The 20133-nt window shown below is 44.6% G+C and overlaps 1 protein-coding gene across 4 annotated transcripts in view; it reads right to left on the reverse strand.

Annotated features, from left to right (window-relative positions):
• Positions 1-15649: 15649 nt before the first annotated feature.
• ELOVL6 (ELOVL fatty acid elongase 6) overlaps positions 15650-20133 on the reverse strand; it is a 115561-nt gene continuing 111077 nt past the window's right edge. For all 4 annotated transcript variants that reach the window (XM_058666931.1, XM_058666930.1, XM_058666929.1 and 1 more), the window contains exon 5: positions 15650-16429. In XM_058666931.1, the coding sequence (XP_058522914.1) occupies positions 16005-16429 (425 nt within the window). In that variant the 3' untranslated portion in view covers positions 15650-16004. The remainder of the gene's footprint in view (positions 16430-20133) is intronic.

A 20133-nucleotide genomic window follows, 5' to 3' on the forward strand; every position in this document is an offset into this window, starting at 1 on the left:
GGGAAATTCTACAATAAAGTCCATTTATAAATTTTTCTCACAAAAACTTTCTGAGTCTTGCAGGGTTTGTGGGGATAGGAAGTATTTGATATTTGTTGAAACCCTTGGCTATGATATTGGAGGTGAAGGCTGTAGAGATCAGTGATGGAGGGACAATGGGCTGATTTCAAGGGAAGAACTTGCACATTTTGACATTCGAGACCCCTAAGTAGTTATGCTCTTCCGATGGGGGAAAAGTGCAGAAAAATTGGATGGGATTCAGATTTTTTGAGCAGTTCCCAAGAGAGCAATAATGACCCAGTGTGGTTTGATTGATTTGCAACCAGATAAGTATTAACTTGAAGGAGGTTTCTGAGAAATATTTGAAATTTTGATTGCTCCATTGGGCTGTCTTGGAGATCCATCTGTACAGGTGCTGTGTGATCAGGATGGAACGTGGTGACACGTGGGTTTTTGAAGGCTGGTGCTGAAGGGTGATGGAGACATGTGCAAGCAAAGCAAAACTTTCTCTTGGGTTTGGTGCACACTATCTAACCCTGACTGAGGGCTAAGGATGTAACAGCCGCTGAAAGTTTTGTTTGTGATGGAGGTATTGTTACTGTCCACAGCTGACAGATTAAGAATTGAGGCACAGGGAGGTAAAGTTGTTTGCCCACACTCATGCATCTGGTTAGTGGCAGAACTAGACTCATACTTCCATAATTTGACACCAAAGCACATGTTCTTAGCTAGCTTGCTACTTGGCTTCCAAGGGTAGGACCAAATCCTGAAGAAGGACCATGTAGACTTGTAGCGTTCAAGTTCCTCTGAAGCCAGGTAGCAGCCCTGGGAAATTCAATGAGGAAGCAGATTCTTTTCTGATAAATACTTTCCATTCTATTTCACAGCTCATCTGTTTGGGAAAAGGTTAGTTTTGGTGGTCTCTAATGACTGGGGTTCCCACACCAGAGGCTTTTGTAAAAATTCTCTGCTTGATTTTATTTGCATTGGATATCAACAAAGTAGTCTGGATCTGACTTCAAGAATCCTCCTTGTGGATTTATGGAAGGATTTAGTTGGACTAAAAAAAAAAAAAAAAAAAAAAAAAGAGTCCAAGTCATCACAACCCTCAGGGGTCACGGTCACTTGGAGGAGAGAAAGTGGAGAGTGGGTGAAGAGCAGACGTGGCCACAGTCACACAGACCACGGCAGAGAGGAGCTGCGAAGGAGCCCAGTCTCATTCCAGAACCAGGGCTGTCTGCACAATGTGCCTATACATGGCTCGGCAAGCTATCAGGCAACACTTGAGAAGGAATAGTGGAAAGCAGCAGCTCTGATGACAAGGTGTTTACTGACAAAGAGGCAAAATCAAATGGAAAAATATCCCTCCTGGAAGTCTCTCGGGCTCTTCAGCCATGAGAGTCCTCTGGGGAGGAAAACATTTGGCTCACATTTGCTGTGCTTTAAAAGGTGCTGGATGATGGAGTGCCTGGTGCTGGTTGGGAGGGTGATAATGACAAGCCGGCGATCTGACAGAGAAACAAGCAGATTGATGGCTTGGAAACCTAAACCACGCCACAGTGAAACACAGAGTGCTATCAATTGCATAGTGCCAGGGATCTCCAGGGAGTCTGAGATCTGGGGAAATGAGGCCAATTTCTGTTTCATTCATCTGGATCTTTGGAATATACCATAATGCTATATCCTTTTGAAGTCATGAAAAATGCTCAATTGTGATTGATTTACATTCCCTCTAAAAGTTACCTATTCCAGAAATTAACTTAAAACATCACAGTTTTAGACTAAATATTGGTGCCTTGGATTTCCAAGCTCGTAGATGTTTATTGACTGAATGAATAAGCAAATGGATGCTTGCTTTGACTAGAGCATTTCTTAGGTCAGACCATACCTTTCTTTCTAATATGAAATCAGTTATTAGAATTATGATCAGGGTGGGTACTTAGTCTTGTGGTCAAACTGCTGTTTCAGACACCTGTGTCTCTTTGTAGTACCTGGATTTAGGCTCTGTCTCCACTCCTGGGCCTACCTACCTGTTGGTACTCATACCAGGAGGCAGCAGGCGGTGGCTGACCAAGGTGATCCAATCCCTGGCCATTGTTTTGGGCATTTGGGGAGTGAAAGTGTTGGGAACACGTGCTCTTCCTCTCTCTCACTCCTCTTTCACTCTCTCTTCCAAATAAAATAGTGTTCAAGACATTTCTTTTGAATGAGTTCATCAAGATTTTACTGAGTATCAGTATATTTTATGTGATCCTATTGGACTAATTTACGTAATTTCTTTTAGGATTTCATTCATTTTTATTTGAAAGGCATATTTACAGTGAGAAAGACAGAGATAGAGAGGTTTTCCATGTGCTGGTTGACTCCACAAATGGCTGCAATAGTCAAAGCTGATCTGATCTGAAGCTGGGTGCTTCACTGGGTCTCCCACATGAGTTCAGGGGCCTAGGAATCTGGGCCATCCTCTGCTGTTTCCACAGGCCACAGACAAGGAGCTGAATGGGAAGTGGAGCAGCTGGGACTAGAACCAGTACCCATATGGGATGAAGCCAGCAGGTGGAGGATTAGCCTGTTGAGTCGTGGTACTAGCCTCTGTAGAGTATTTTTAGAACCTTGACTTGCTTTAGAGAATGGCGAGAGACCGTGCCAGGTACCTTAGGGTTCACGTGCATCTAATGTTCTGTGCACTTGCATTTCCGTTTTTCTATTTAGCTCACCTTGTTAAACAGGGATAAAACAATCTTGTACAAACTTAATTGGAATATTGCAGAACCACGAAGGAAATGCCCAAAGCTCTTTGGTAATCTTTCCTGTGTGTGCCTGGTGATTGTATTAATTGAAATGTTTTGTGAGTAGCAAGTTAAGTGGTTGTTTTGTCTTTGAAGTAACTTGGCTTTCAACTTCATGAGGATTCAGATTCATTTTTAAATATATTATTCACATTTTAAAATAAGTGCATTTTAGAGTAGGGGAAAATGCTTATTATTTTTTTTTCTCAAACTATTGCTCCTAACAGAAGTGGTGGATGCTGGTTGGAGTCTACAAAAGCACATGGTGAGCCTGGGACATCATCTTGTGCCAAAGCCAGTGGGAGTTGGTCCAGACCACTGAGACCAAGGCACTGAGACCAAGCTGGGAGTTGTGCTGAAGAGCGCCCCCTGCCCGAGGATGGAAGAATTTGAGCCTTTCTAAAGAACAACTGTCAGTGATGGAAATGTTGGAAAGTCCACAGGTTCATAGAGACGATACAAAGAAGTGAAAGCAAAAATTGTCAACATTCAGTTTTCATCCTTGCAGGTGACCAGTACAGCAGATTAATAATCTTAAAATCGGCCAGTTATGCAAAGAATCTACGACTTATCTGTCATTCTAATACAAATTGTATTTCAGAATGCTCAAATTGTCTTAGCTGAAGAAGAATGTTTGGTTTCCAGCACAGGAATTTGAGCTAATACATGTGGAAGAAAGGAAAAAATCAGAAAATCTCAGTTTTTTATCTGGAAGGAAATAAGTGACTTAAGAGATCATTATCAAAATAGATGCCAACAGCTGGAATCAAGATGGCAGAATAGGGTAAGGACACGTTTCAACGGACGGAAAAACATTTAATCAGGATGAAGCAGAGAGGACACGTTCAGGAAATAGGAGAGCACAGAACAACAGCAGAGGGTACCTGGACACTGACAGACACAGGAAAGCAGAAAAAACAGCAGTGTGGTGTTGCAGTGACTGATACTCCAGCGGCATTCAGCTAATGGGCAATCTGAACACCACCAGTAACCAGGTGGGAAGGGACTTTCACTGGGAGCTTGGGAGGTGAACCCAGACAGGGAACTGTCTGTCCTGCTGGTCCGTTTGATTTGACCAGGAGCAGAGACAGAGCAGCAGATCCCAGATGGGCAGTGCGAGAACAGGGTGGATTTCACAGCCCAATGACTTATTTTTATGATCATACTCCAGGTAGTTACAAATTCACCTCTTAGGACAAATTAGAGTAATACTTGAACTCAAATGATGAGCATTTAGATGAAGATTTTTTCCCTTTCAAAAAGTCTTGGCTAATCCATCTCAAATAAATATTAAAAGCAGGAAAGAAGAATGTACTACAGTAAGTACATCAAAATAGACTATACACCTGTTTTCATTAACATATAGGTTTTTTTAAGAAAAACCTACATCTCATTCTCTGTTAGCCTGGAAAAGGTATTTTCTCTATTTGTCATTTGTGGTGCAATAATAAGGCAGAGAATATCTAAAGGCAAACTCCTGGGCCATCACAATAAAGAATGAACAGAACCTCATGTGCACAGCACCCAGAAAGAAGAAAGTAAGAAATACCAAGTGTAATAGTAGCAGCAATCACAGCTGATAGCAGCAATAGTGGTATTATTGAACACTCATCTCTTGCAGTGTGAAGAATTAGTTACTTGTCTGAAAGACAGAGTTACAGAGAGGAAGAGATACAGTGAGAAATTTTTTTTCTTCTACTGGTTCACTCCCCAAATGGCAGCAGTGGCTGGGGCTGGGTCAGGCTGACATCAGGAGCCAAGAACCCCATTCCAAGTCTCCCGTGTGGGTGGCAGGGCCCAACCCAAGGGTCCATATGGGACTTTTTTTTTTCTTTTTGCTATTTTGATAGGCTCATTAGCAGGGAGCTGTATCAGAAATGATGCAGCTGGGACTGGAACTGGTACTCATATGGGATGCTGGTACTGTAGGTGATGGCTCAGTGTACTGTGCCACAGTGCCAGCCCCCTACTTTTCTTTTAGTCATCTGAGTGGGGCATTTAAAAATACCTGTTTTGAAATTTAGATGTTGTTTATTCCATTTGGTCGAGCATATTTTGTAGGTTTCAATTCTGCTTTTTATTTGCCTGATGGAGATTTGTGTTTGGTACTTTGTCAGGTCTTTATCTCTTTGTTGAATTTCCTATTTGTATCATGGATATCTAAAAGTATCATATCCAATTCTGTATTCTCTTATATCTGAACATCCTTACAAACATTCTTTTGAATGCTTTAGCAGAACCTTTGTCCATCTTTTGCTCTTTGGGTCTGCTAATAAAGCAGCCCTTACGTTTTTTTGGGGTTGTCCTGCTGCCTTGCTCGCTCACATTCCCAGTGGCTTTATGTTGGTATCTGTGTATCTATCTGGTTGTTTGTTTCTGAAGCAGTATCTTGAAGCATGGCTTTGGCAGGTTATTTTGGCATTATTTACAGTGGGAGCTGTAGTACGGTCTCTGCATTTTCTCTCACCTAGCAAGGGCAGTGGGGGGCATCGGGTGCCCTTCTCAATTCCAGCAGGGTGTCTAGGGTTTGGGAGAAGCCCACAGGGCAGGGGCCGAGGCCTATTGTGGCTGGGAGATTGTGGGAATACTGGTCCAGAGTCCAGAATGTGTGTGTAGGGGGAGAGGGGCATTGTTGAAGTATCACTATTGCCAAGAGCATGACCAATGTCAGTACCGCTGGCCTACTGTCCAGGAGTGGAGTATGAGTTGGTGCAGTACCAGCCCTGGGTTTCTATGGAATGTTTTGGCATCCATCTACCTTTTCTTCTTCCAGCTAATTACTCTCCCTCTGTTATGCTACCCTCACTTACATAAAGGATGAGATGGGCGCCCCCTGTGGCATCCCATGCTAGAATCGGGATCACACTTGGAAGTCACAGGCTAAAGGGACCAGTTCAGCATGGCATATGGCCAAGGTCTGCTTGGCTATGGGCTGCCTACTACCAGGGTGGACTTGCAGTCTGAGGTCATGGCAACCAAGCATGAGTGATGCTGGTGGGGACTGAGCACCAGAGACTAGGGCAGCGGCAAGTGCAGGGATGCTACTCACAGAATTTGTGTGCACGTGCACACACACACACACACACACAGAAAGAGAGAGAGAGAAGGCTGAAACCTGGAATCTGGAATTGGGTCTCCCACATGGTTGACAGGGACACAGACATAAATGAGTCTGGCTTGCCAGACACAGTCTGATACTGGGGCTGCATCTGGGAGCACTGAATGGAGCGGGAGAAGGATTGTGGCCTTTGGGCTGTATTCAGTGCTGGGCAGCCCGCCCAGAAATCAGCTTCAAGGCAAAGTCCTAAGTTTGCTTTTCTGCTGCTCAGTGGCTGGAGTCCCGCTGGGCTCCTTCCATTCTGCCTGTTTCAAAGTATACAAGGAAAAAAAGCACAATGACACGCTCCAGTACCACACACACACCCCAGAAAGGAGAGAATAGAGACCCCTAAGGGTACAGATGGATTCGTGACCACATGCTCACACTCCTTCCTTCCTTCAACAAGCATTGAGTCCTCCATAAGGCCTTGAACTTGACTCCTGCCCTAAAGTGCTTGGGACACATTGAAGAAGGCAGACATTAGATAGTTGGTACACAGACAACTATTGTCACAGTATTGCGAGCGCTTAACAGAGCTTTCCAACCTGCATTACCCAAGTACCGGAAATGCGCTCACAGGAAAGCCAAGGGTCAGAAAACAGAAAAAAGATCTAAGGTGACTTGCTGCAGTTGGCTCTTGTTAACTCTGAAAATAGACTTCCTTGGGAAAGTAAGGAGGTGTTGTATGAAGTTCTTTACACAGGCACAGGGTGCCTGGGTTGCTGAAGCCTACACCTAAGGCAGATGAGGGTAATAGCCCACTGGGCACTTGGTGCTTCTCAAGAAGAGACTGGCTTCTCCTGGGTCCAGACATGTCTCGGAAACCTCTGTGAGGTTGCAGGCTTCATTTGCCATGGAGCTCAGAGGGGAGGTGTCTTGGCCCACAGCTGAGCTTACTGCTTGTGATGCCTTTATGAGTTCCTGGATTTCAGGGAGGCAGTGGCGATGGCTCAAGTGGTTGATTTCTTGCCACCTAGGGGGAGACCCACATTGGGTTGCCAGGTCCTGGCTTCACTCAGGCCAAGCCTTGGCTGTGGTGGGCAGTTGAAGAATGAACCAACAGGCAGATCTTGGTTTCTTTGCCTTTAAACTAACTACTAACTAATTTAATCAAAATGGAGCTGAGGATGCCCCAGAGTGGGTATTCATTTACTTAGGAAAAGAAATGCGGCTCGTTTGGGCCAGCATTATGGTACACAATTTGAGCTGCTGTCTGTAATGTTGGCATCCCACATGAGCCTGCATTTGAGTCCTGGCTGCTCCACTTCAGATCCAACTCCTTGCCAATGTGTGTGTCTGGAAAAGCAGCACAAGATGGTCCAAGTGCTTGGGCCCCTGAATGGAGGTCCATGCTCCTGGCTCCAGCCTGACCCAGCCCCAGCTGTTGTGGTAATTTGGAAGAGTGAAGCGTTAAAGGGAAGAACTCTCTTTCTGTGTCACTCTTTCAAATATTTTAACAAAAAATAAAGAAATGAGCCCTGCAGGGGGACGGAGCAGATCTATCCCCTGGGCCTTGTTCCCTCCTGGGTAGAGAGGGGGCAGGTGTCACACAGAGCATCTGACTGTAGGGAAAGCAGCATCACCATACCACAGAGTAAAGGAACTATGCCTGACTAAGCAGCAGGGAACACCCAACTGGTCAACCTGACCAGGCACACATGAGACTCCAAGGCTGAGCAGAGACGCAACGCAGCTGGGCCTGGTGAGGACGGCGGGCAGGGAGGAGGTGAGCACACAACAGAAACGCCTCCCATTACGCCCATTCAGGCAGTTTCCAGAATTCAATGCAGTGGACTTCATAAGAAGTCAGGGGTCCTGCAACCATGGGAGCCACACACCAGCAACAAACAAAAACAAACATAAAGAACAAAACAACAAAACTCAAAATGAATGGCCTCTATAGGCTGATGGGTCCCAGGGAATCTGACTACATGGCAATGTGAAGGAAGAGTAGACAAGGCCAAAGAGAGAGGCTCGGTGGGTTGATTTATATTCTTTGGATTTTAACACTCTAAAGCTGGTTGAGATGAGAATGGCTTCTCATTCTCGTCTGGAGCTCTGGCTTAGAATTTTCTGGTAACTCACCTATGGCTGTGAGCTGAGCACTGGACAGGAGTCCAGGATCATGGCTCTGCTTTCCTTCTCCCCACAGAGAGGTGCTGGCTGCCTTCAGAAACCCCACTGGAGTTTCAAAAAATAAACACCCAGGAGTGTGAAAGGAATCAGTGTTAGTTGATAGAAAAGAGAGCTGTGTGTGAAAGCCCGCAGTGCAGTAGGATTCTTGCCCAGGGCTGGAGTGGGAGGGAGAAAGTGGAGGTGGAAGGTGTCTGGAAATACCAAAGATGACTGGAGGGAGTAGGGAGAAGGGGGCTGGTTCACGTGTTTAACCCTTAGGATGCCAAGTTGTTGGCATTGCTTGGATGCGTAGCATCTTTTCCATAATAAAACATTTTCTGAACTCTGAAATTAAGTAAGGCCAAATCACCAAAGTTGCTTCCTTCAATTATCTAGAGGAAGAGCCATGAAATGCGAAAAATAAGCAAACACAAGAGACAAGAATTAGAGAGTGGATCAGACTACAGCCTCTTTCAGATTAGCAAAGTCCAATTTTTCTCCAGCCAGGGCCTCTCTGGTCTTACCTAGTGATGTGATATGACCTGATGTGAAATGATATTACAAGGTGTCCCAGATTAGCCACCAAGGGCACACACACACCATTGTCGGAGCATATGTGTCATTCTGTGGGGTTGGGGACACTCGTGTTGCCTCTTCCTTCTGTACACACACTGTCAATGTGCCAGTGTGTGGATAGGCATCCCAATTTGGTCTCAGATGTGCCCTACCCCCAACCTAGGAAGCTTAGACATTAATCAGCTGCACCCAACCCATTGTGGGAACCCCTTCAGCTATTCTAAGCATTGTGCTCATGGCTTGAGACATTCAAATCTTTTCATTCATTCTAAAAGAAACAAACAAAACCAGCTGGAGTGACCATGTTATCAAAATATTGATCTTCTGATTCCTCTCTTGTCTTCTTTGGGAGAAATCTTGCTGTTTTACACATTTGGTCTTGAAGCACATTTGTTTTCAGATAACACTGTAGTATAATGGAGAGTAAGTTGGGCAGAGCAAGCTGGCAGTGTAATGTTTGCCTGTTTTAATGCTGGCTGTTTCATTCCTGAAACTTTCACTTTCTGAGACACATACCAGAAGTTACCTGCACGGCACAGTCAGTCACTCTTATTAAGTTTTTGGGATTCTGCTAGCCAAGTAGGAACATTCCCTAAGACTGGATTTTCTTTCCCATTCCCGTTTTGATTTGGAAGTTGATGAACGGTATGGGCACTTTTCCCATTTTACCTTGAGTCCAAGTCTGCAAATAGAGTAATTTCTACGTTCACAATGTATTTGACATATGAAAAAAGGTGTAATTTGATTGGAAAATCTGCACCACTAATAGGCTCTGCAGCATTAAATATGAGTGCTACAGGGATGTTGCTGCTATACACAGCATCAGGACGCCCCAAACAATGACCTAAACTACTTAACCCAAAATAGGCAATAGAACACTGGAATTTGAAGGTCTGATTCTTTTGGGACCAATGAATGGATGCCTGGGACTACTCCTGACAAATGGCGGGTGTGTAACAGTGAGCACACTTCTGAACACACTTGGAAGGAGGTGCTGCGATGACCAAATGCTTTTCCTAACAAATAAACTACCCTGAAACACACTGTCCAAAGATGTGGCAAAGTCAGTTCAGAGTACGAGGATCTTGTTTATTTCTACTCATGTTCAAAAGATGGAATGTCTGCATTGAAACTGTGGTTGAGACAAAATCCAAATTTCATTCTTTCTTGACTTCAGTGATATTTGGAGGGTAATGGTGGTTATCGCTGGTTGCACAGGGAAGCTGGGATGATTGGTAGGGAAAAGATAATTTAATAGGCACTAAGTTACAGTTACACAGGGAGGGGTAAGAAGTTTTGAGATTCTATTGCAAGGTAAGGTTAATGTATTGCAGTATTTTCATGCAAAAAAAGAAAAGCAAGCAAGCAAAAAACCCCTAGAACATAGCATCTTTCACTACAAAGAAATGTTGAATGTTTGGTAGATGAGTAGTGTACAATATAATATTATATGCTCCATGATGTGCATTGTCAAAACAATGTGTGGCACACTGTAAATATGCTCAATTCTATAATAAAAAACCTTCAGTATATGGTTGCCCATTTCTCACACTGGAGTGCCCAAGTTGTAGTTCCAACTATATTCACAGTACCAATTTCCATTATGTGAGGCAATAAAGGGTGGCTCAAGTAGTTGGGACCCTGCCAAACATGTGGAATACCTGGGTCGAATTCCCAGCTCTGACCTCAGGCTTGGTGCAACCCTGGTTGCTGGGGGCAACTGGAGAGCCAATCAATAGGAAATTGCTGTCTCTCAGGCGACTTAATTATAAAGATATATATGTACATATTAAATTGATACATCTCATTCATTCTACTTCTGTGACACTGGATCTAGTAAGAATTGTTTTCTTCATCTACCAAACAAGGACTTACTTTATACTGCCTGCCCCATTAAGACTGTTCTAGGAGGCTGGCAAGATGGCTCAACTGAATAATCCTAAGCTGCAAATGCCAGCAATCCAAATGGGCACTGGTTCGTGTCCCAGCTTTTCCACTTTCCATCCAGCTCCTTTCTTATGACCTGGGAAATCAGTAGAGAATGGCTCAAACCCTTAGGCCGCTGGACCCATGTGGGGAGACCTGGAAGAAGCTCCCAGCTCCCGGCTTCGATTCTTCAGCTCAGTGTCAGCCATTGCAACCATTGGGGAGTAAAGCAGAAGGTAGATCTCTCTCTTTGTAAATCTGGCTTTCCAACAAAAATAAATCTTAAAAATACTGCTCTGAGTAGCTAACAGTGGGAACTGTTACAAGGCTAGCTTCCTTGTAGGAATGAAATCAGCAGGCTCAGGCTTAAGTCACTGCTGGAATCCTCTGGAGAACTGAGGAGTGGGAGTGAGCCATGTTCCTGCCAGGAACATGATGGGGCCAAGGGTAGCAATGGGCTTGCTGAGCAGTCCTGTGTCTCAGCCGTTCACTTTGTAACCGCTCAGAATAAGACAGAAGAGAAACCAGCACCAGAGTGTGATTTTTAAATCAAAATTTATGACTTTATTTTTAATACACCAGAAAAAAATATCTTTTGATGTTGTGAAATAAGCACTTGAAAATAACAATTCCAACATTGCTGTGTTTTGCTCTGTGAGGCTTCTCGGAGGGGGCGTCCAGTGGCGTGGCACCTCCAGGGTGCCGGACAGGCTGAATCTTTCAGTGGTTCTCAAGATAGCAGCAAGCAACCTGATGCCCAAACACCCTGAGACAGGCAGGCTAAGATGGGCACGGCAAGAGCTCAGTTAAGCTACTTCGGTAGCCTCCTTGATGCTAGTGTCCACCAGAAGAAAGGCTTGAGTGCTGCCAAGCATGGGGAAAAGAACAGTATTTCCACACCCGCATGAGTCAGGATCTCTCCATTTTGGCCTTACGTGGATTGCAAATGTGGCCTGATAGATCCTGGTTTACAGGGCCAGTTTCCCTAAACCATTTCTTTAGAAGGCATTTACCACAATGTACACAAGGGTTTGGGTTTCTGGTGAAGTCTTTCTAATTTTGAGACTTCTGCCTGTCCGCCTTCCAATCCCAAAGCACATGTGTGGGCCCTCTCTACGCCCACTCCCCCAGAGCTCCTCCAGCTAGTCGGACCTGCTAGTGCAACTTCTGTGCTGCCTCAACACCGCCAAATGCAGAAGGAAAAGGGGCCTGCCCATCTCCCCCACTTTTTTGCCCTGTGAACTCTGAAATTTCAAAGGATCTGAAAAACAGTGTGATGGTCCACCAGGCTTATGAAGTTGTCCATGCTTGGCACAAGGGACTTCAGTTGGCCTCTTCAGCTAGGGACCATGCCACATGGCTTGTAGGTGCTTGTAACTGCTATCTGTCATACTACATGCACCCCCAGAAAATGCTGTCACTGCACTGGTTTTTGTTTGGAGTAACTTCCAGGTACCCATGTACAGAGGCTGTTGGCTTCTTGGCGATTCGGGATCTAGCCCTTGGTACTGATTGTCAGGACATAATAGGGAAATGTGGCCGGATGGGTGTTCAGTGTGTGTCTGCACTACAGGGCAAGGCTGTAGTGCATTCCTAGCAAAATCTACTTTTCACGGCCATGGGTCTTAGGCACACATTTTAAAGTGTTGTATATTAAATATAAAAGGGATAAAAAAAAAAGCTTAAACAGCTGTAGGAGACAATGACCCAGATTCTATGCCTATCCCCAAAAGATAACAAAATACTTATTACTGAACACAGAATGGTTGGGAAGAGAATACATCTGAGTTCTAGAAGTTCTAGACTGTCATGAAATTCTCACCCAATGTCACTTTTCATGACAGAAACATTGTCAGGAAAACTGTGTCTAAGAAGCACAAACCATGAGCACACACCTCAAAGCTCTGAACTGAGGCCAAGTCTGTCTGGTTCTCCTGAGAGCACTCCTGCATGTGCGCTTGGCCAGTTCAATAGCTCTTTTAAAGAATCATTTACCAAACTGCAAACGAAACAAAACAAAACCATCAGAGTATGCTACGGTTAACTGAGTTGCGTAATGCCTAGTCTCTGAGCAGAACCTGCTCAGTCAGACTAAAGAAAAGATAGTAACTTGAGCAGGAGATCTCATCCAGGTAACTCAACAGTAAGGCTAGACTTCTAGAATATTTTATTCCAGTGCAATCGACTCCAGGCGCTTGGTTGCTCTATTGGGGCAGGCTTTATCTTATCATGAAGATATTACATTTGACTAATTAAAAGCAAAGCAAAACAAAAACTAAAACAGTATGTGGGACTTTCCTACACCTGTTCTCTTAGGTTCCTAATGTCTTCCCATTTAGTTCTACAAAAACCCAGTTAAGTGATGTTTCCAACTTAAGTTTACATCCACTGGTCAATGTTTACTCTGTTTATATGAGGGGGCATAAAAATGTAGTAGCTGGTAGGTAAGGGGGTATAATAAATTCTTCCCATCTCCTCAAACAACCTATATAGGTGTATCGCTCTTTCTCTGTCATTTTCCTCATAGGTTAGGATTAAAAAGATGGCACTCAATTACCTAGATTCCCAACTTCTATCTTTGATTTTCCTTGGGCACTTTGGTCTGGCATCAGATATAAAGAATATAACAGTGGCTCTTTTCTCATTCACAAAAGTAGAAGGTTCAGATAATTCTGGCTGCTGTATAGAGTATTTCTCACTAGGATTTCGTTGCAAACTCATGGACCTGGAGGATGCTCAGATCTTATAAATGTGAAATCAAGAATTTGTGGCTTCTTTCCCCACAAAACCAGAAGGTGTTTTCACCCTATTGGTAAGGGAATGCAGTGGCGCACCTTCAATAGAAAGACGATCTATTGCCGCACAGTGGGGGCAGCTGTTTAAACTTGCCTGCTCGGTTCCCCCCTAGCCCCCCGGAATGTTAACAGACAGCAGGATTATCTATGTGGCAGTCAGTCGTCTGGTAGGTTTTAGGTTTGTCATGGGCGAGTGATCTGGCCTCATATCACGCTGTCATTAATTTAGCTAAGCGTGGACTATCCCTAATACCAGAATTTGGTTTTGTAGAAATATGTGGCTTCTCTTCCTGCCATGACAAACACTGGAAATGTCTTTAGACACATTTAGCTTGTTCGAAGCTTATTAGACACCAGCCTGAAAACAGAAATTCTAAATCATTTTACAGGCGCACACAGGCATGAACCTAAGCAAGAGGAAGGTGCTTTGGAAGTTTTGTCTGAGTCTTTGTAAGGTGTAGGCTCATTTCTTCATTCTAACCTGCAGCAGAAGAGCTGCCATCCATCACGGAACAGTTCAGTCAACCAGATGAGCCTTGAACTGGGCCTACACTCAGCTGTTCCGCAGCCTTTCCCTTGCTTGAATTAGTCTACGCTTCTGATAGCACTTGTTATCATAGCAGGTCCTGTCCTTTTAGCTCGTGCCCGTTTTTGCCCTCATGACAACAATACAATACTGCATTGCATCTAGGAACAACAGCAAGACATCACAGACTGTTACTAACAGTTTTACAGACGTTAACAGTGAACCTCCCTCACCCACAGAAATCCCTCCCCAGGGCTTGCAATCATGACTTGGTTTGCGGGATTCTCTGTTCACTGTTGAAGCCATTCACACAGAATGGGATAAAACTTTATTCTTTGTAAGTTCCGCACATAAACAAAAGGCTGAGAACGCCCTTGCCATCTCTGACAGGGAAAGCAGAGCAGCTGTTTCATGAAGGACAGCACAATTAAAGCTAAAATAATATAAAAATAATTTGAAAAAATCCCTTTTACTGTACACTCTCAAATAAAGCAAGAAAGATAAACAAGTTTTCTTTTTTCTGCTAGCCAGAAAATGTGTTTCTATTCATTTGGGCTTCAAAGTTCAGTGTACCCAACAAGTGTGTGCATACAGGTGTGTATCTGTGTGTGTAATCTATACAGTGCAGCAGCCCCTAATCTTTTCAACTAGTTTGCCTAATCATTAAGCTACTTAACCAATTAGAATACTATTATATCACATTGAACAACTTTACATAATTGCTTCTTTGAAATACGAGGAACATTGACACATTTATTTGGCTTGTAAAGGACTGAAATAATACAGATATTATCTACCTTTTTGTTGTTTGTTTCAAGAATATGGCTCTTAATAGATTGGTTTTCTGAGTTCCAGAGCGAAAGATTCCTTTTAAAAAAAAATTTCTGAAACTGACTTGAAGCAGGAAGAATGTCTTCTGATTTGGCCAAAATTATGAAGAGTGTGTCATAGCGTCTAAAATTTGACAGATATGTCTTTAGGGGGGCCCTGGTCGTCAATGGTTTTCCGGCAAACTTGCCATGAAGCACGTTTGTCGCAGTATCTCCACTCGGCCAGCAGAGGGCACTTTACACATCTCTACATTGCTTGGGGAGCAAGTGCAGATGATGCAGAAACACAGTGTTCACCCTACATCAGGAAAAGTCTCGCAGGTTTTCTTTTTGAAATTCACAAAAATATAGAACACATGGACTGTGCCACGGGGTTTCATCTGGAAAGTAATGAGCATGTGTGACGTCAAGGAGGGAGGGGCATGTGCTGTCTACGGCATTGACTTCCGGCTGGCTTCTCTTCCCGTCGACTTATCCCCTTTCTTTCCCAACTGAGGGCGGGGGTGGGGGGAGTGATTTGACTCTTGTCAACACAGGATGAGGCTTCCTACCTCACGTGAGGGCAGAAACCCCAGACCCTCCGTCAGATGCACTCTGGGACCCAGCGGCTTCGGGAGACCCCAGGCTGCCTGGTTCTCACCCTCCCATTTAGAATCTTGGAAAAGGTGTGTGCCCCGTTTGCTTTGGGCAAATTCACTAGCATGAGGCTATGCAGTAAAGGGGAAAAAATACTGTGGTTTTTTTTCCTGTTTAAATAAAACAAGGTTAAGACTTCTCTTCTCACAGGGCTATGCTCACTAACCTTTCTGAACAAGGCTTTGCTTTTTGCCACAGCATTGCTGTTCCAGATCTGTGCCCTGTGTCTCTTCCATCGTCTCTTTTCTACGGGCTCCAGTTTGGGGGTGGAAACAGATGAGAATGAATGGTGTGTCTACGTGCTCGCAGTTTCTTAAAGTCAAATGGTTTTTCATCCTTAGAGAACACCTAGGAGATTTTTTTTTTTTAACCGTGTAGTGTTAATAGCCTTTTGTTTGCCTCCCGTGGGTCCCTCTCTGCCTCCGGCTCCCTTGTGAGTTCTCATTGGTTCTACAGTGGACAGGCTGGGGGGATGGGGCCATCCGGCAGCAGTGCGTGGAGATGACCATGCACTCAGTGAGTCCTCACCCAAAAAGGATCATGAACTTACTGGGCTCAGTCAGACCTAGCCATCCCTCAGCTGCCTCGGGGTGTGTCTGCTCGTGTGTTTTGTTTGTAGCTGCACCATGTGTGATTCCTTGTGCCATTTTCTGTTTGTCTGTTGTTTGTCTGGATGACCCTGAGCTATGGCTTCCTCCTCCGTGCCAAACACTATTCAGCCTTCGTTGTTTTCCTCATTTTGCCGATGTAGGCCTTAAAGAAGAAATGGCAGAAGAGCACAAGGTAGCTGAGGTACATGAGTGAGGACCAGAAGATGTTCTGGAAGTGGGAGTGACACTGGTCCTGCTGCATCCAATAGAAGACCAGGTAGTTAATGACACAGCCCATCAGCATCTGAGTGATCTGCGACAAGGTGATGAACATGGCAAACTTCCGCGAGACTCGGAAACCCGCAGCCCGCAAGGCATAGTAAGAGTACATCACGGCGTGCACGCCGTAGTTCATGGTCATGAACCAGCCGCCCCCGGCCACCATGTCTTTGTAGGAGTACCAGGAGTAGAGGAGCACAGTGATGTGGTGGTACCAGTGCAGGAAGATCAGCTTCTGCTTCCTCAGAATGATGAAGATTGTATCTCCTGGAAGACAAGGATGGGAAAGAGCCGTGAGTCCCTGGACCCTGAAGTCATGACCAACAATCCTTTGAGAACAAGGCTGGCATCTGGAGCTGGGACTGGAGTTTGGCAGCCATACTTAGTGGACTTACTGGGTCCACTGTTGCGGGCAAGTCATTTGTCCTGGCAATTTTCTATTGTTCTAAGAATTGGGGTTAGTCAATAAGAGCAATTTGGCGGACTGGTACAATGGCTCAGCTAGCTAATTCTCTGCCAGTATCCCACATGGGGATCAGTTCATGTACTAGTTGTTCCACTTCCCATCCAGCTCCTTGCTTGTGGCCTGGAAAAGCTGCAGAGAATGACCCAGGTCTTTGGGCCTCTGCACCCATGTGGAAAACCCAGAAGAAGCTCCCGGTGCCTAGCTTTAGATTGGCTCAGGTCTGGCTAGTGTGGCCATTTGAGGAGTGAACTGGTGGATGGAAGCTCTTTGTCTCCTGGTCTCCTTCTCTCTGCAGATCTGCCCTTCCAATGACAATAAATAAATCTTTGTTTTTTGAGAGCAGCTTGATTTGGAAGGGATATGAGCATCCATGATCCCATTCTCATCTTGATCACACATTTTAGGAAATATCAGATGGAGGGGACAGGCGATTTGATTGTTTGTCAGTCAAGAGACACCCACTGGTACTCAAGTGCCAACACAATACTCTTAGTTCTTTGTAGAAGGGCAAAGGCAAAGTTTTTCCTTAGGTCTATGACAAAAGGTGCCTCTCTCAAATGTGTATCTTCTGGACCCTCAAAAAGATGTGTATCCTTGCCGTTTGACAGTGAGAAAAGTAAAATTTAAACAAAGGGACAAGGGAGAGAAAAGAGGAGCCGAAGCCGCCGTCTGCACGCATTCTGCTGCTGAGGGCATGCTGATGAGCCAAGTGAGAATTGCTGCTTTTATGCTACAGCAATTCTTTCACAGTGAAAAAGCTTTTTAAGAGCCATCAAAGCCTTTCCAACAATATCCTTGTGAAGGAAAAGCCCTCTGCTGTCAGAGGTAGGGAGATTCCACAATGGAAATGAGAAGTAAACTTACATAAACAGATTGCACACAATCAGCCTGCAGTCTTGCAAGATCCTTGGGTTCTGCATCCATGGATTCAACAAAGTGAGACTGGATTTTTTTTAAGAACTGCGCTTGTAATTAACACACACATAATTTCTCTCCTTTGCCATTAATCCCTCAACATTAACATCTACGCACAAAGCATGTGCATTGCACTAGATATCATAGGTGAGATAGAAATGATTTAAGGTGCATAGGAAGACGGGCACAGGATCTAGCCTATTACATGTAAGTGTCTTTGGCTGTGAGGATTAGCATCCTGGTGGGACGGGGATGGGGGCTGTTCTAGACCCAGTCCCTGGTAACACTGACGGGGTGGTTATAGCTGCAATGCTTCTCTACAAGTCCTGGGATTCTGAAAAACACAACATTTGTCTAAAATGGGTGAAGAGGATAGGCTTAGTAACAATGCACCTAGTATCATTAACAAGAGAAAAAGAAGAGATATTGGGGTAGAAACAGATTTGTGTAGCTAAATGCTTCTTACTCTTTGCTGATGCTGTAATTACCAGGATGTGAAAACCAACGTCTTTCACGACCTTTGACGAACTCAAATTTGACTTCTTCTCATTTAACCATGAGAGCTACAAACCCTCTTACTCTGAGATTTAAGCCGAAAGGGAACTAGTACTTTGTCCTGTCTTCTCCCTAACCTACCCCACGGGCAGCTGGAAATGCCTGACATTACACCAGGCCAAAGAGTACTACGCCCTAGGAAGACTCTTAGGTTCTGAAAGCTGTGGTTGGAGTGCCACAGGGTCTGCGCCACTCCACAGCTGGGAGTTATCAGTTTACTTCCCTATGGACCTGATAAACATTATTACTTTATATCTGTTTAGTACACAAAACGACAGGTTCTAATGGAGACATTTCTGAGCCTATCACAAAATTTGTGTTAACGTCCCCTTCTCTTCTGCAAGGTGCCTGATCTTTATTATTAGGTGTGTACATGTCAGACTAATAGCAGCAGGTGGGGCTGGTAACTCTCAGGTGTGCACTTCCGGGACAAAGGTGGTGTAATGAGACCTAGGGTCTACAGCTTGGAGGGAAACGGGGCTATTTTTGCATGCCTGTTGAAGATCCACTCTTTTGGCAATTACTACTCAGTGCCTCCCCTCTCTTTACAGACGAAGGTGTAGACACAATAATCCCAGACAATCTTTGTTCACAGTGGAAAGAAGACAGAAGTCCAGGAACTGTATGTCAAAATTGGGTTTAGTCATTTACATGAGAAATTTTTAATGTGTGTCTTGGCATTAACTCAAATGTAAACCCCACGATATCCAAACACACAGTGACAAGACTTATTTGTCATAAATAAGCATTTCATCATCTCAATTCTTGAAATTCACCTCTAGCCTCACTTTCATACTAAAAGCTTATTATCTCAGAATGGGCTAAGGTATAACAGAAAGTCCAGTTCCTACAGCTGGGAATTACTTTGTGCTTCTCCTGTTCAGGGGCTCAGGTTGAACCTTGGGCTGGATTGAAGCCACTTTGGGTGTTTCTAGTTACTTTGGGGGAGAAGGAGTAACAGGAATGCGGAAAGACACATCATGCAATCTTAAAACAAAAATCAATTTGAATTCACCTAAATTGAATTCATATTTTCCAGAGCAAATAGGAAGAATGGCAGGTGCATAAGGAAATAGCTTCCAGGAATGGCTGTGGATACCATCCATCCTAAAGCCACCCAAGGTTTACACAATAGGGTAAGGTTCCCACAATAAGAATGGGACTGTCTCTTAAGGATGCAGAGGGCCTTTTGACATTGCTGCCGAGACCCACCAGTCACACCATTCTGGCAAACAAGGGTTATTTTTTCCTCCAAGAAAGTGACATAATATCACATTTAATTTGTCACAAGTCAGGGCCATTCCAAGTCGTGACATTTACAGAACTGCCAACAGCTATGAAGCAACCCAGAAACACAAACTATCCTAAGGATTTCATATTAGTCGACTAGATTTAGTCAAATGTCCCATTGGCCCTAGGGAGGGAATTCAGGTCAAGTACACACAGGATGTTAAGTCTCTTGAACGTTTGCCGTGTCGTGCATTTTGGCTGCTTCTCAGTTCGTGTTCTCTTTACCCTGGTCTCTCTAAGTTCTGGCCCAGCTCTTTCCAACCCAGAGACAGCTTGCACAAAGGGTATGTGATTTTGCATACTCATGAGTTGCCCTTGAGCCCTACCTAGCCTTTTTCTGTTGATGCACCCTCCAAGTGTGGATCTCTTCAGCCATGGAGAAGTAGATCAGCATCTGGAAATTCCCAGGATACTCGGGGCCACTTGAGACCATGAGGGCCTGCTCTTGAGTGTGGATTATCCCAGTTGGCTGGGGCCACTTGAGACCACGAGGGCCTGCTCTGTGAGTGTGGATTATCCCAGTTGGCTGGGGCCCCCTGTACAGTTAGCCAGAGTGTTGCTGAGTCAAGAGTTTTAAACACAATGACAGGCCCAACAGACCAAGGGCCTAGACTCAGAGCAGATGCTCCTGAGTTGTGTCAAAACTTAGTTTCAGTAGGCTCTCCCATCATCCCAAGCATGGGTGCTGATGATCTGGCACACAGAGCAGTGCAATGCCTCTCGGTGATTGTTTGGTAGATTGCAA

This window comes from Ochotona princeps, chromosome 7 (genome assembly GCF_030435755.1).
Source record: "Ochotona princeps isolate mOchPri1 chromosome 7, mOchPri1.hap1, whole genome shotgun sequence".
Classification (NCBI taxonomy): Eukaryota; Metazoa; Chordata; class Mammalia; order Lagomorpha; family Ochotonidae; genus Ochotona; species Ochotona princeps.